The 14,692-nt window shown below is 45.7% G+C and overlaps 1 protein-coding gene across 6 annotated transcripts; it reads left to right on the forward strand.

The window, feature by feature from the left end:
• Window positions 1–10,801: 10,801 nt before the first annotated feature.
• LOC100824013 (zinc finger A20 and AN1 domain-containing stress-associated protein 9) lies at window positions 10,802–13,310 on the forward strand. Of its 6 annotated transcripts, XM_024457619.1 has the most exons (3): window positions 10,828–10,941; window positions 11,269–11,372; window positions 12,567–13,310. In XM_024457619.1, exon 3 carries the CDS (start codon window positions 12,580–12,582, stop codon window positions 13,060–13,062), a length of 483 nt encoding a protein of 160 aa, XP_024313387.1. In that variant the 5' UTR covers window positions 10,828–10,941; window positions 11,269–11,372; window positions 12,567–12,579; the 3' UTR covers window positions 13,063–13,310. The 6 variants fall into 6 exon arrangements, with proteins under 6 accessions (XP_003557532.1, XP_024313387.1, XP_003557533.1 ...); XM_003557484.4 differs by lacking the exon at window positions 11,269–11,372 and having other exon boundaries at window positions 10,802–10,941; XM_003557485.4 differs by lacking the exon at window positions 11,269–11,372 and having other exon boundaries at window positions 10,828–11,050.
• Window positions 13,311–14,692: the final 1,382 nt, after the last annotated feature.

The raw sequence follows: 14,692 nt of genomic DNA on the forward strand, positions 1-14,692 counted from the left end.
CTGCCTCTCTTTCCCCGTTCTCTCCCGTGCGAGCGCAGTACGCCGCCACCAGCTCAATCTCCCTGCTCCGGCCATGTCTGGCGACTACAAGGCCAGCTCCGGGTTCCTCTCTCCTTCCTCTACTAGATCCCCAACTTAATTTCTACCAATCGACATCTACTCGTCCCAAATTTGTAAACCTAGTTCTTGGGCTGCCATGGCCGGCGCCGTCTAGCTCGGCTCCGGCGAGGTCCACCACGTCGTCTCCCTGCTACCACGATGCTCCTCCACCTACTGGTTGTCTACACGCTGAGCTACAATACCAACAAGGAGGTGCGATGGCGTCAAGGCGCCGTCACCGGCGACGGTGAAGCTGGGGCTACAATTCCTCCTCCCCAGCTCGCCGGCGTTGGGACCGGCGGTCCGGCGTGCGCGGCCTACTGCTAAGTTCTCCTAACAGACAAGTTAAGTCCCTCTCTCTCCTTGACAGCAAGTTCTATTCTTCGTGGTTGCTTGTAGTATTAGGTGGTCAATTAAGAAAAATTAATATGTGAGTGTTGCTTGATTTACTTGAGCTGACTATGTTCTGTTCGTTTTTGAAAAAGATAATACTTGTTAACATGCAGAGGATTTGATTTAGTAACTCAACACCATGTGCATGAGAACAAAAAGATGCTGATAAACTAGGGTGAAATATATCCTAACAATGTACTGTCATGTATCTAAGTGCTAAATTCTAGTGAACAAGCAGATGCACACAAGAGCAAACAAAATAGTGATTAATCTAGCAAAGTGATTATGTGATCTAGTTCTAAACAGTAGCAGGGTGAGGATATTATTTTTTCTTAAGCATTGTGTTTTATTTCTAATCACTTAATGTACTACTCAGACATGCATTTTAATCCACAGTAATGTGCCAGGAATTTCATTCAAGAGCATGCAAAGGCAAATTAAAGTGACATTATATTTTACCTTCAATACACAGCAGCAGCACACAACAGCAAGCAGCAGCAATGGAGCCAGGTGAAGGAAAGTGTTTGGTGGAAAGGTGGTGAAAAGGTCACAGTAGAAAAAAAGAGTACTCCCTATTTATATGGCGTATTGTACTATGTATCATGATGATAGGTGTTGGAGAAAAAGGATGCATGGCGCACACGTGTGTGCTGGAATGCGCCAAATGGGAGGCACAAAGTGACAAATGGCATCCATGCACTTGGGCCCACAAGAGGATTTCTTGGCTGCTAAGAAATTGTCCAAGGGCTGAAATGTAAGATTGAAAATGACTTTTTTGAAATTTTCAAAATACTTGTTTGTAATAAAGACTTTGTATTATTTTTGTGATGTGTGGTGTTAGAAATATGTAATTTGAGTTTTAGAAACATGGGGTTTCACATTTTTCACAAAAGTTCTGATATTACGTGTACTGCAGGTTTATTTCGGAAATTTACAGAATTTCTTTTTCAAAACGGCCGACGTCAATTAATTAGAAACAGGAAGTGTAACTTACATATGTACAAAAATCTGCATTGTTTGGAGGGGACGCCCCTGTCAACAAGACCTACTAGAAGAAAACTCACAACTGGTTCCTTAACTTGCAAGAAAGAAAATGCTTAATGCCTAAGAAAGAAAGAAAAATACTCTAGGTGTAGTAGCAGAACATTGCATGGCTAGACGACTAGTAGTAGTACAAAAATAGGGTCAACGTGGTTCGCCGGCCGTCTCAGCGAAAACCAACAACAAGATCCCGCCGTTCCGCCGCCTTATCAGACAGCAGATCACATCGTCACAAACGTCCCACGTGACACCATCAACTGCCTGCTGGGATGATTCGTAGCAGCACCCTACAGCCTGCCGACGAGCCCAACTAGCTGGAGTACTCTCCCAGTTGCCCACATTTGTTTCTTTCGAAAAGGGAAGCGATCCCGGTCTGTGTATCATTTGATCCCAGTTGCCCACATGGTGCTTTGCATCGCAGCACCTCGAAACTGGAGCCGATCAGAAGACGCCATCGCTCGACGACGAGCCGTCGTAGTAGGCACAAGCAGGTAGACAGGCAGCACGTCGGCACACGGCCGGAACCAAAACCAGAAACACACGGATGACCTGTAACGCAAGTACTGCTGTATTATCTTGTGGTCACGCACGATTGAGATCATAGAGCTAGTATCAACTTTCTACGGGCTGATCATTAGGCCCGCACTGTAAAGGTAGGCCTATATATACAGTTCCGGGCGGTCCAACACTGTCCGAGTAGTAGAGGGATCGTTAAGTTTCTGCCCCCGACGGGAAAGCAACGTCACGTAGTGGTTCTCGTGTCAATTTCCCCGTGGATGAAAGCGTGAGTTTCGCAGGCGTGAAAAGATAATAATACGTACCACCTCCGTGCAACAAAAGATGTCTAAGTTTGTCAAAATTTGGATGCATCTAGACATGACTTAGTGTATATATACATTTAAATTTAGTCTGAGACATTCTTTGTTGGACGGAGAAAGTACGTACGTTGTCACGACTTCTGTAATAGCATGACGTCAATCGGCCTTCTAAGCTTCTTAAAACTTAAAAGTGTCGCGGATAAGTATGTACGATGGAGTTATTATTGGAGGGACGAGATAAATCTATAACATTTATAAAGTTGGTTCACACATCTTTATTAAATGTTGCGATCTTGACATGCAAAATGTCCACATCATCATGCATATCATGAGAATATAAAGTGTATATCACCATTCACGTCATGTGTTGTAGAACATCTATAAAGTTGATGCCCACTATATTCACTAACTGTTTGCAAACTTGACATGCATGTTAAGTGTCCACATCATGCATATCATGAGAATGCAAAGTGTATACATCACCATCTGCGTCATATGTTGTAAACCACTACGAATCCATTTTGGTGGTCTTATTACCTAGGATTTTTCACATTCATGTTGTATATAAATATTTCACCTAATATCTATAAACTTTATCCCTGCTATCTTCATTAATGTTGGCAAACTTGACATGCAAGGTGTTCACATCATCATGCACATCATGAGAATGCAAATTGTCCCCATCACCATCCACATCATATAAAAAAAAGAATTCACTTTGGTGGTCTTTTGAAATTTAATACTTGATACCTAGGATTTTTTCGTCTTCATGTTGTATATAATTATTTCACCAAACACATATATATTTATGATACGTATATATGTCGATCTTTCAAAATCTGCAAATACACATATTTTAATGTAAATTACTTCTATTGTTTTGTTGCATAGGTGTTATGAATGATATAATCGTTTCGTCCTACAGTATTCATGTATCTTTTGTGTTGAATCATATTATTATTATTTGTGACTAACATCGAGCTGTCCATATAGAACTTTTGGTAGCAAGAATCACCTAGTTAGAGAGACAAGTGTGGCTTTTCTTGGCTACATGCATGATGTGAGATAAAGAAGAAGAAATTAAAGATCACCGTGGCATTTTGTCTTTTTCTTTGGAATGTAAACTGGCAGTAGGTTGTTGGATTGGTGACTTGCGTTGTGCCATCTGATTCCGGAGTATATACTTTTGATCTGGAAAGTAAAATTTCCCGTAATGGAAATGGCACCTCTTAATACGCATTCGTTACAACTGGGAAGCCAGCTCGGGTCATACCAGATCGAGTCACTTTCCCCCCACTGCATCATATATTATCGTGTACGCATTAACGTGGCACGCCTCTTCCAATTTTGTTAGCGCTACGCTCGAACTCGTATGGTTTACGTGAACCTTAATTATCTTTCGTTATCACGCGAAGGAACAAAGAACAACAATCTTGGTTAAACAAGTTTAGCGTTATAAAAAAAATGGACCTTCGAAAAAAAATTCATCTTCTCCCATCAACACAAATCGATGACGTGCCACTGGTGCCGCTCCGTATATTGGAGAAGCAAAACATCGCTGACAATCCAATGAAGCAGCAAGAACAGAACTTGTTCTGACGACCGCAAGAAAAAAAGAGGAATTTCTCTCAATATTCTGCGAAAGAAGAGCTCTCCCAATTTTATTTTTATTTCTTGAAACAGCTCTCTAGGCGCAGGCAGGACCCAGCCGTTCCTCCTCCTATCAGGCTGGCAGGTAGGCCCCGCCCGCCACACGCCGAGGGAGGCACTTTCTCGTAAGCCGCCACGATGGACTCGTTCCACGCCGAACCCCTCATCCCAACGGCTCCCTCCCACCTCTCTCCCACCGCCAAGCTGGCCCCACCTGCCATCCCAACAAGGCCACGGACGGCCGTTCCCCTCCTCGTGGTCCACGAGGCACGGTCCAGACTCCAGAAGCGTCCCCACACTCCTAGAAAGGCCGGGCCCACGTGCACACCCAACGAGCCAAAAAGCCAAAAGCCCGGCCCGAAGCCCGCGAAGATCAATCGATTCACGTAATCTTGTCAGGGATTTAAATTCAATCCGGTGGGCGATCATAAGAAGGAAATGGTGGGTGAAAGGGAAAGCCTCCGCATTCATTGTTGTGCAACCTCTGCCGGCTGGCCGGTTCCGAAGTTACACAGTAAGATCGTAGTCGAAGGAGTCGAGCATACACACAATGACGAAATACAGTAAAGTAGATGAACATCGGGAAGTAAAGATGAACATGAGCTCTTTATTAATTTGTGATCTCAACAGTACGTACAAGGAGTAGCCTTACTCCTTTATATAGACTAGATGGCTCAACTGGGTCAAAGGGATAAGACCCAAAACTTAACGTTTGTGAGGGAACGATTCCTCATAGGGTGGAGGGGGGCGCACGCTTCGGTGGCCCTCCCACCCAACAATCGGTTCCCCAACACTCCCCCTTAGGCCAATACTCGTATACCATATGCCTCAAAAACTCCGAAAAAACACATGGAGAAAGAGCGCATAAGATACGTTGCTATGTTGCACAGATTGTCTCGTTAAAAACCTCATGCGAGAAACACAAGAAAACTCGTTGAGGGAAAAAGAGTACAACGTACTCAATCTCCAAGATGAGTACTTGACACCATGATCAAGATTTATCGATGAGTATGTGAACTATCTCCTCCTGAACCTTGCATTTCCCTAAGTCTTAACATACAAATTCCATGCACACACCTTTCAAAGGTGGATGCCTATAGTGACTTGATGAACAAATCAGCAAGATTTTCACACGACTTAGTATGCAAGACTTTTACTTCGTTCATTTTTTGCAACTCATGTGCATAGAAAATCTTAGGATTTATATGCTTGGTGAGATTACTCTTCACATAACCCATTTGTACTTGTGCAACACAAGCTGCATTATCTTCATACATAATGGTGGGGGTCTGGACGGTGTTCAGCCCACAGGTCTGCTGAACGTGGCGAACCATCCGTCGAAGTCATACACACTCACGTGATGCTTCATATAGTGGTATAATTTTCGAGTGGTTCGTCGAAGTCGATACAAGACTTTGCTTTGACGATTTCCATGAAAGAGCAGTTTCGCCACATAGAAAAACATATCCAGTCTGAGAATTGGATGTATGCGGGTCCGACAAATACCCAGCATCGGCGTAGCCTATCAAAGATAGGTCTTGATTCCTTCTATAAAATAGCCCAAGATCTTTGGTCCCTTGCAGGTACCGAAAGACATCCTTAATACCTTTCTAATGCCTTTTGGTAGGTTCAGAGTTGTACCTAACCAGCAAATTGACGGCGAATGCAATGTCCGGCCATGTACAATTCACGAGGTACCTGAGCACTCCAATAGCACTCAGGTAAGGAAATTCTGAACTCGGAACTTCCTCCCCCTCTTCTTTCGGCCTGAAAGTGTCCTTATCTTGATGTAATGACCGCCCAATCATGGGAGTCTTTGAAGGATATGCCTTGTCAAATTCAAATCTTTCCAACACCTTTTGAGTGTAGGTAGACTGGTGCACTAGAATCCCATCATGGGAATGTTCTAGTTGCAAATCTAGACAGAACTTGGTTTTACCCAAATCCTTCATCTCAAATTCCGACTTCAAGTAGGAACTTGCTTCCTCAATATCCTCAGGCGTACCGATGATATTCAAATCATCTAGGTATACTGAGATTATACAGAATCCATCTTGGGATCGCCGTATAAATAAACATGGGCAATCTTCAATGCTCGTGTAGCCCTTTTCATGTAGAAAATCGCTTAGGCGATTGTACCACATTCTACCCGACTGTTTAAGTCCGTACAGTGACTTACTGAGTTGAACACTGTATAGACCTTTGTTTGTTCTGTCTTGGTTCAGAACCGAGAGGCCATCAGGTATCCTCATATAAATGTCCGAATCCAAGTTACCATACAGGTAAGCAGTAACAACATCCATCAATTTCATTTTTAAGTCCATATTGACTGCCATTGAGATCAAATATCTAAAGGTAATTCCATCCATGACCGAAGAGTAGGTTTCCTCATAATCGACCCCAGGTCATTGAGTAAACCCCTGAGCAACTAACATTGCTTTGTACCGTACTACCTCATTATTTTCATTTCTCTTGCAGACAAATACCCACTTATAGCCGACAGGGCGTACGTGGGGAGGGGTTCGACACACAGGTCCAAAAACCTCTCTTTTGTGCAGAGATAATAATTCGGTAGCTATTCCCATTCCTGGAGCGAGATCCTTTAGTTTTTCCGCGACGATGTGTGCGCTCACATCTCCGCTGGGTGCTTCCACTGTTGGAAGGTTAAAGTCCGGAATCCCTTGCGCTGGAGATTCCGTACTTGTGCCAGGTCTCAATTGGCTCCCCTCACTCTCTCGGGGCTTTTTAGTAACCGAGTGTGATAAATCCCCCTTGTCCTTTTTCGTCGGGCGTCCCCGAGTACTTGCGATTTGAGGAACCGGATTTCTCGTCCTTTTAGGCCTTTGGACTCGAGCGGGTAGACCCATAGGATCCTTGGGTATCTCTACCCTTTCCGATACATTGCGTGCAGGCACATGTGATTTTTTCACACTTCTCAAGTCACTAAAGTGATCAGGCAGTTGATTCGCTAAATCATGCAAATCTATTATCTTTTGGACTTCTCTATGTGTCTCACTTGTGCGCGGGTCATTTGCGTGGATCCCCGTGGCTTGCCACGTCAATTCTCGACTTTTCTCATCAAGAGGTTGATTTCCTTCCCCTAAAGTCGGGAAGAGATCCTTGTCAAAAATGCAGTCAGCAAAGCGGGCCGTATGACAGTATCCTGTCATGGGGTCCAGATACCTGATTATGGACACAGTCTCATAACCAACGTATATCCCTGACTTACGGAGCGGTCCCATTGCTGATCGCTGAGGGGGTGGTATCGGTACATATACCTGGCAACCGAACCTACGAAGGTGGGAAATTTTCGGTGCGACCCTTGCGCTAGTTGGACAGGTGAATGGATGTTGTAGGCCGTGGGTCTATAGTTGATGAGATTTGCGGCGTGCAACACTGCATGCCCCCAAAACGTGGTTGGTAAATTACAACCCCGAAGGAGTGGTCTGGCAATGAATTTAATCCTCTTAATCAATGCCTCCACTAGTCCATTTTGTGTATTGACATGCGGTACAGAGTGCTCAACCTTAATGCCAAGTGCCATACAATAATCATCGAATGCTTTTGAAGAAAATTCTCCAGCGTTGTCTATTCGAATAGGCATGGTTCCGTGTAGACAACAAGTTAACACATGACCATTTAGACAAAGCGTCTATGAGCACCATGAAGTATCGAAACGGCCCCGAAATGGGCTGAATCGGATCACATATATCCCCTTGGATGTGTTCCAAAAACGCAGGAATTTCATCCCTCACTTTCAATGGTGATGGTCGAATGATTAATTTCCCCGTCGCGCATGCCGAGCACACGAAATCATCGTGATTTGGGAAATTTTTAACATTCACCCCATGCCCATTTGAGTTGTTAATTATATTTCTCATCATTCTAATACCCGGGTGGCCTAATCCATCATGCCATAAGCAAAATAGTTCAGAGCTTCTAAATATAGTCTTTAAGGTAGTGTATACGGGCGGCGCTACTATCTTAGTGTAGTAAAGCCCAGTGTCGAATGAAGGGAATTTTTCAACAACGTGCTTACCGTGGGCATCGCGTTTTGTGATAAGTAGGCACTCTTTGCCATTATCATCATCGGTCTCCACATGGAGGCCGTTTGCGCCGATGTCCTTACAACTCAAGAGAGTTCGAGTCGACTCTAGGTACAATAATGCTTTATCAATGAGCAAAGTTATTCCCATGGGGAGTATGATAGTAGCTCGTCCAGATCCTACTATTTTTGACTCGCCCCCTGCGATAGTCATTATACTCCCCGGAGTCTTTTTAATGGACTCGAAATAATGAGTTTCTCTCAAGATGTTGTTTGTGGTACAACTATCCACAAGGCACGTTTTCTCCATTCGAGCGCCACGTGTTCTAAAATATAGCATCTAATTAATTAATGAAGCGAGGAAGTAGCAACATAATTAAATAAATGCATTACATATTTCAGAACATAACAAGCCATCAATATTAATAAAGGAATTAATGGATGAACTCACAAATCATCCATGCGTTGAAAGAACAATGTTTTGCTTGCTCAGAGCATATACAACCACCTCAGGTGATTTTATATCATAGAATCATCAAAATCAATCGACAAATGAATCATTAGGAGGGCCAAGTGCACTTGACGATGGTGTCCTCATCCTCCGCATATGTCACAGTTCGGCATGGTCTCATCCCATTATCAGCTATCACGGTAGCGATAGTCAGGAGAGACGTGTGTGAAAGCACACAAAGCACAAACTCAACGGGGGTTGGATCAGTTAGTGTTTCCATTTTGCACTTCCCCCTCTGAGTTATAGCGAGGTTAAACCTCGCGCTATTACATAGCCTTAAAACACTTATGACATGCGAGGATGAACAACACATGTACCAGGACCATCTGGTAAAGCATAACACTTTTCCAACATGTATGTACTTGTCCAAAAGTACAAAGGGATGGTGCAATGGCTAAATGTTCTCCTCGCGGGGTGGTGGCGGTAGTCAACAAGACACCAAACCGATCAACCTCCTCAAAAGCTACCAAGCTCCGAGAACAAATCCACATCCAAAAATCAAGTCCAACCATTTTAGGTCGGCTCCTCGAACTGCAAGTTCGTGATTCATATCATTAATGCGAATTTTTACGAGATTTCAACATATAATCTCGAGGTAACCTCATGTAACCCATCGCATAAATGTGATAAAATGATATAGTTGTTCATAACAACGTTCCAATATTTAAAACATGCGAGTTCATGTCTTACTTAATGATTAAAAGCAATAAAGCATATTTACAATTAATCAACAACGGTAAAACATGGTAATACAAGTATGTGCATAGAGATGGCAAGTTAAACATTTCCTAAACGTGAAAATTAGCCACAAAAACACATTCCCAAAGCCATTTTGAGCCAAAATACGCGATTCAGCAAAAACTGACAATTCCAAGGCCTTAGCCGCAAAAACGCAGCACAGTAAACAATTCGCGTAATTATAGAAAGACCAAGGGCTGAAATGCAAATCTACCGTCCCAGACCGAATCTGGCCCGCCCGCTCGCCTATTGGGCCGGTGGCCCAACTCCCTGCCTCGCCTGGCCCAGCCCAGCCGCGCCAACCCTCATTAAGGTTTCCCCTTGGGTGGCGGCGGCGGCCTGTGCCCGCAACTGAGGCGGCGTCCGTGGCGCAGCGGCAGCGCTCGTGCCCGGCGCGCTCCTGAGGCGGCGTGGGCGGTGCGCACGTCCAGGGTCGGCAGCGCCAGCAGGGGCGGTGTGCGCGCGTCCAGGGCCGGCAGCGCCAGCAGGGGCACGCAGTGAGGCCTCACACCAACACGACGGAGCCTGACGGCCACCGGTTCGACGGCAGCGGGGCTGCGGTGTACGCAGGGGCACGCGGCGGCGGCTCTCGGCGGCACGCGCCCAAACATGTCTGGCGGCAGCATCGACGAGGCGCGGTATCTAGCGGCGGCACTCAGCAGCGCTCCGCGGAGGTGCTCGTGGCCAGCGGCAGCTCCCGCACGGCCAGTGCCTGCAGCGGCCCGCGCACATCCAGAGGGTGGCGCTCGCGCATTGAAGTAGCTGGTGCGGCGTCGCGCGTGAGGCGACGACTTCGGAGCAGCGGCCAGGCCAACGCCTAGCAGCAGCGCTCGACGGCGCGCTCCGCTACAGCGGCTCCATGGGGTGGCTTGGGACAGCTCGCGGCATGGAGCCTGCGGTGGCCGGCGGTGAGCACAGCAGTGCGACACCGTCTCCCCATGGTTATGGTCAACAAGTCCCTCGTAAGGTGAGGATGATCGGCATTGGCCGGCGACTTGGTCGGCAACATCTCGTGAGGAAAATTCATACCGTGTGTAGAAAAATCCGAAAGATAATCTAATCGCAAAAACGGAATCCATTTTTGCAATAAAATTTCGGATCCAATACCTCCGTGATTTATGTCGAGAGCCTGCTTGGAGTAGGCTCGATGAAGGCTCGGGGTAGAAACTCGTGCTGATAACGTGTTGTGCAACCTCTGCCGGCTGGCCGGTTTCGGAGTTACACACCAAGATCGTACTCGAAGGAGTCGACCATACACACTCACGAAGTACAGTAAATTAGATGAACACCAGGAAATAAGAAGAAAATGAACTCTTTATTAATTTGTGATCTCAACGGTACATACAACGGATAGCCTGTTCTCCTTTATATAGACTAGATAGACTACGGAATCAAAGAGATAAGCCCCAAAATTTAACGTTAATGTTACCGAGAAACTCGATTCCTCGATGGGGTGGAGGGGAGCGCAGGCTTCGGGGCCCTCCCACCCAAACTATCCGTTCCCAACATTTATAACCCGCACGCCACACACCCGACGCTTCATCTTTCCTGGACGCGGAGCCGAACACCCTCTGGAAAAAAGAAAAAACTTCTATACGAGAGAGAGAGAGGGAGGAAAGTCGCGTGCCGTCTCCTCGCCCACACAGGTTGGTTGGTGCGCGCCGCCCTTGCCCGTCTCCTCCCTCCCTTCCGCCACCGCCCGCCTCAGATCCGATCGCCGGATCTGGACCGGGGCCCCGTCCCGCTCGCTGAAGCGTGCGTTCACGTGATCTTTTTAGGAGAATTTTTTTGTTTTTTTTTGTGTGGGGTTGGGTTTGGGGATTGATTGATTTGCTGCGGCTGGATCTGCGAAAGGTTTGGTAGGATTGTTCGTCCTTGGGTTGATTTGATTTGTGCGTCTGTTTCTGTGCCTGCTGCGCGTGGTAATCATCGCCGGTGCGGTGTTGTTGACTTTTTCCGTTTTGAGGTTGTAGATGCCTGCCTGCGGGTGAATTTTGGAGATTGGGGGCCGGACCCGGAGTAGGCGGAGGTGATTTGACTTTTGGATTCGGACAGTTTGTCCACAGGGGGGCGAAAGGTGATTCCGATGGATAAAGGATCAAAGGAAACGTGCTGGATTCACATGTTTTGCCTTGCCTGTCTATGGCGTCGTGAGCCGCAGGTGGAATTACCTTACATGTCCGGCGGCTGAGAGGGGCATGGATTGATATGGTTTACGGTTGGTTTTCTTGTGGCCATCGCAACGAGGCCATGGTATGGGCTCGGTTCCTTGTGGACCTCGCGTGGCCGTGGATATGAACCAACAAAGAGGTTTCTTGCCGTGGCTGCAAAATCAGCAAGCTTGCTGCGGCGCGATGTCCTGTGGGTGGTGGCATGGGTTTTCTTTTCATCAGCATGGAAAGGTCAATTGCCTGGACAGGTGGTAGAATATCCTGGCAAGGAACCAGATTAGTGAATTGTGTGTGCAAGTCTGGCACTCTGATGGAAGGGATTTGGTATGTTGGTTGCTTCATTCGATTGCAAAGCCTGCCTTGCACTGGCTTTGCAAGACATCTTTTCTTACCAAGCAAGTTTGTGATGCTATGATGGATAAATCATAAATGGAAGCCAGAGAGTTCTGGTTTATGTTGACCAGGGAATTAAGGTTGAGAGAGGAGATTGGTCATAGACACACCAGGGGTAACTGCATGGGGGATTGGCTAACAATACCATTGCTCTTTTGCTTTCGACTCTTCCTTAGGGGACTGAAGGGGTGCAAAGATGTGTTATTGTTCATTATTTGCTGGTACTCTATTATGAATCCAGCAACTATGTTCTAGTAGGGTGCAGTCTGATCTGGAAGATAGAATCAAGGATAGTTAGCTTTGATGTTAGAATCGATTGCCCGCTTAATCCTAACTACTAAGGAATGCAATATGCTCACCAGCATACTACTCATATGAATGGATGCTAACTGCGATAATCAGGGAATTCTTGTGGACTGATTGGACTAGCCTATGTTAGCTTGTGGTGTATTTTTCAAACTTCAAAGTAGGGGCTGTCATGTTCTTTTAACTTGCAACCTTAGACATGCCGTCCTTCAATTAATGTAAAATAGAATGGATTCTGCAGCGATCCTTTTCACGATGCCCATCGAAACCAGTCAAGTTTCCTTATAGCTTCAGTATCATTAGGTTTTACTTATTTCTGATCCTAACAATGCTTATTTTCGTGTTGTTTATTTATCTGCATAATTATCTGCTAACGAGCTATCATTCTTCTGTGCCTACAGCCCGTTGGTAGCAATGGCACAAGAGAGCTGGAAGGAGTCTGAGGAGACTGTCCAAACGCCAGAGGCCCCGGTACTGTGTGTAAACAACTGTGGCTTCTTTGGCAACAGCATGACAAACAACATGTGCTCGAAATGCTACAGGGACTTCATTAAGGTCACGACAATGGCCGTCCCTGTAGTGGAGAAGAAGGCATTCGCAGCAGCATCGTCTTCCATGGTGCCATTGGAGCCTGCAAAGGAAGACGAGGTACCCGCAGCTGCTGTGGTTGACAGCCAAGCAGCACAGGAACCTCCAAAGCCGCCCAGCAACCGATGCCTTTCGTGCCGCAAGAAGGTTGGCCTGACTGGCTTCCAGTGCCGCTGCGGTGGAACCTTCTGCTCGATGCACCGCTACGCAGACTCTCATGAATGCTCCTTCGACTACAAGGCGGCTGGACGGGAGCAGATAGCCAAGCAGAACCCTGTTGTGATCGCCGAGAAGGTCAACAAGATCTGATTGATGGTCATGCAGGGATCGTTTGCTTACTATTCGTGGTGGTGCCTGAGTCGGTCAAGTTTACTTCAACAGTAGGTTCTCTTCAGGTCTGGGCTAGTGTGCTAGGGTCTCAATTGTGTCTATCCTTCTCCATCATGGTTTCATTCTCCCGATTATGAAATAATGTAAATATATATATTCTATTATTCTTCACTGTAATCCGTCCTATTGCTTATGATTCATGTGTTGATGCTGGTGGCTTTATCGTTGATCGTGATTCTAGTGGGTCTAGAATTGTGCAACTCTCCCTGCTGTCCTACCTTCCTGATCTCATCAAGAAATTAGAGATGAAGAAACAGCCAGGGTGCCCTCTCGTGCAAGTTTCACTTCAGGATTTTGTACTCCATGGCATATCTTCTGCCGGTATTGCACGTACCAAAAAGCTTGCTGGAAATACACATATCCCATGTCTTGCTCCGAAAGCAACACCTTTTATGTTTGTTATAACTTATAACTTGTGCTGAAAGTTGCACCTGGAAATACAGTATCAACTGCTATTGTGTTTTTCTTTTCTTGAGGAAAACTGCCACTACGTTGGTATAAGCATTGGAGACTCCCTCAAAAAAGAAAAGGAAAAAGAAAAGAAAGATAAGCATTGGAGACGTCAGGATCAGGCTACTACTCCTTGCCTATGATGACTCCTCCTCGCAATACAGGAACAATGCTTGCTGTGATGCTGTCAACTTGTAGTTGCCTCTGGACATGTCATACTCGTGTAAACTTTGGCCATGATCAGTGCATCTTGGAAGCCTTCTTCAGAAGCTAGGTAGGTGCCCAAAGAATTCACAAGGAAATTCAGTGTTAAATGGATTCTTTCCCGTCTTTAGGTGACAGGTTGTATCAGAATATTCCTTTGATGGATATCTCGAAAAGGAAAAAACGAAAAGATAATTTGCGAAAGGTGATTGACAGTGACCTGTTCTTGACTTGTATAACGGAGGATTGGATCACTCCGTGAATGTTTTTTTAGACTTGATGTAATTATGTAACATGCTATATTGCCATATAAAGAATGGAGACGTCAACCTCAAGAAAAGCGTCCACCCGGGTGTCTGTCTGAACAGCTCCCGTGAAGCTGTCTAGAGCACTCGTCCCTTGAAATCGCAGTAAGAAATAAGAAATGATAACAAATAATAAGATTATAATTTTTGAGAAAAGACGAAGCATCTTTGTGATCCATGGAGAAGCACAAATGATGTTATATATGGAACTGGAGAGACAGTATATGTTCAAAATAGTGGATAGCACGAGTTCATAGTGATTTGAGTTTGGCCTATATCGGATACCAGATGATACGCTGAACGGTATGGAGTTATGTCGGGGAAGAAGTTGTCACTCCACATTCGTATTCCTGTTCATGGCGTTCCTTTTTAGTCCAAATAAATGTACAAGTAATAAAAAGAATACTTGAACATATGTTGCAAACCGGAAAGGTGATACTCTTGTTGCTAGGGTTAGGGTTTCAAAAGCGAGGGCTTCCCCGGCGAGTTCGATGGCCCCCCTCCCTTCAACCGCCTATGATGCACGATGGAGGGTGGGGGACCCTCGGCTCTTCGTCTTTGGTGTGTGGGAAGAGTTGCTTAGGTTTTGA

The sequence above is a fragment of the Brachypodium distachyon genome, chromosome 1 (assembly GCF_000005505.3).
Source record: "Brachypodium distachyon strain Bd21 chromosome 1, Brachypodium_distachyon_v3.0, whole genome shotgun sequence".
Lineage (NCBI taxonomy): Eukaryota > Viridiplantae > Streptophyta > Magnoliopsida > Poales > Poaceae > Brachypodium > Brachypodium distachyon.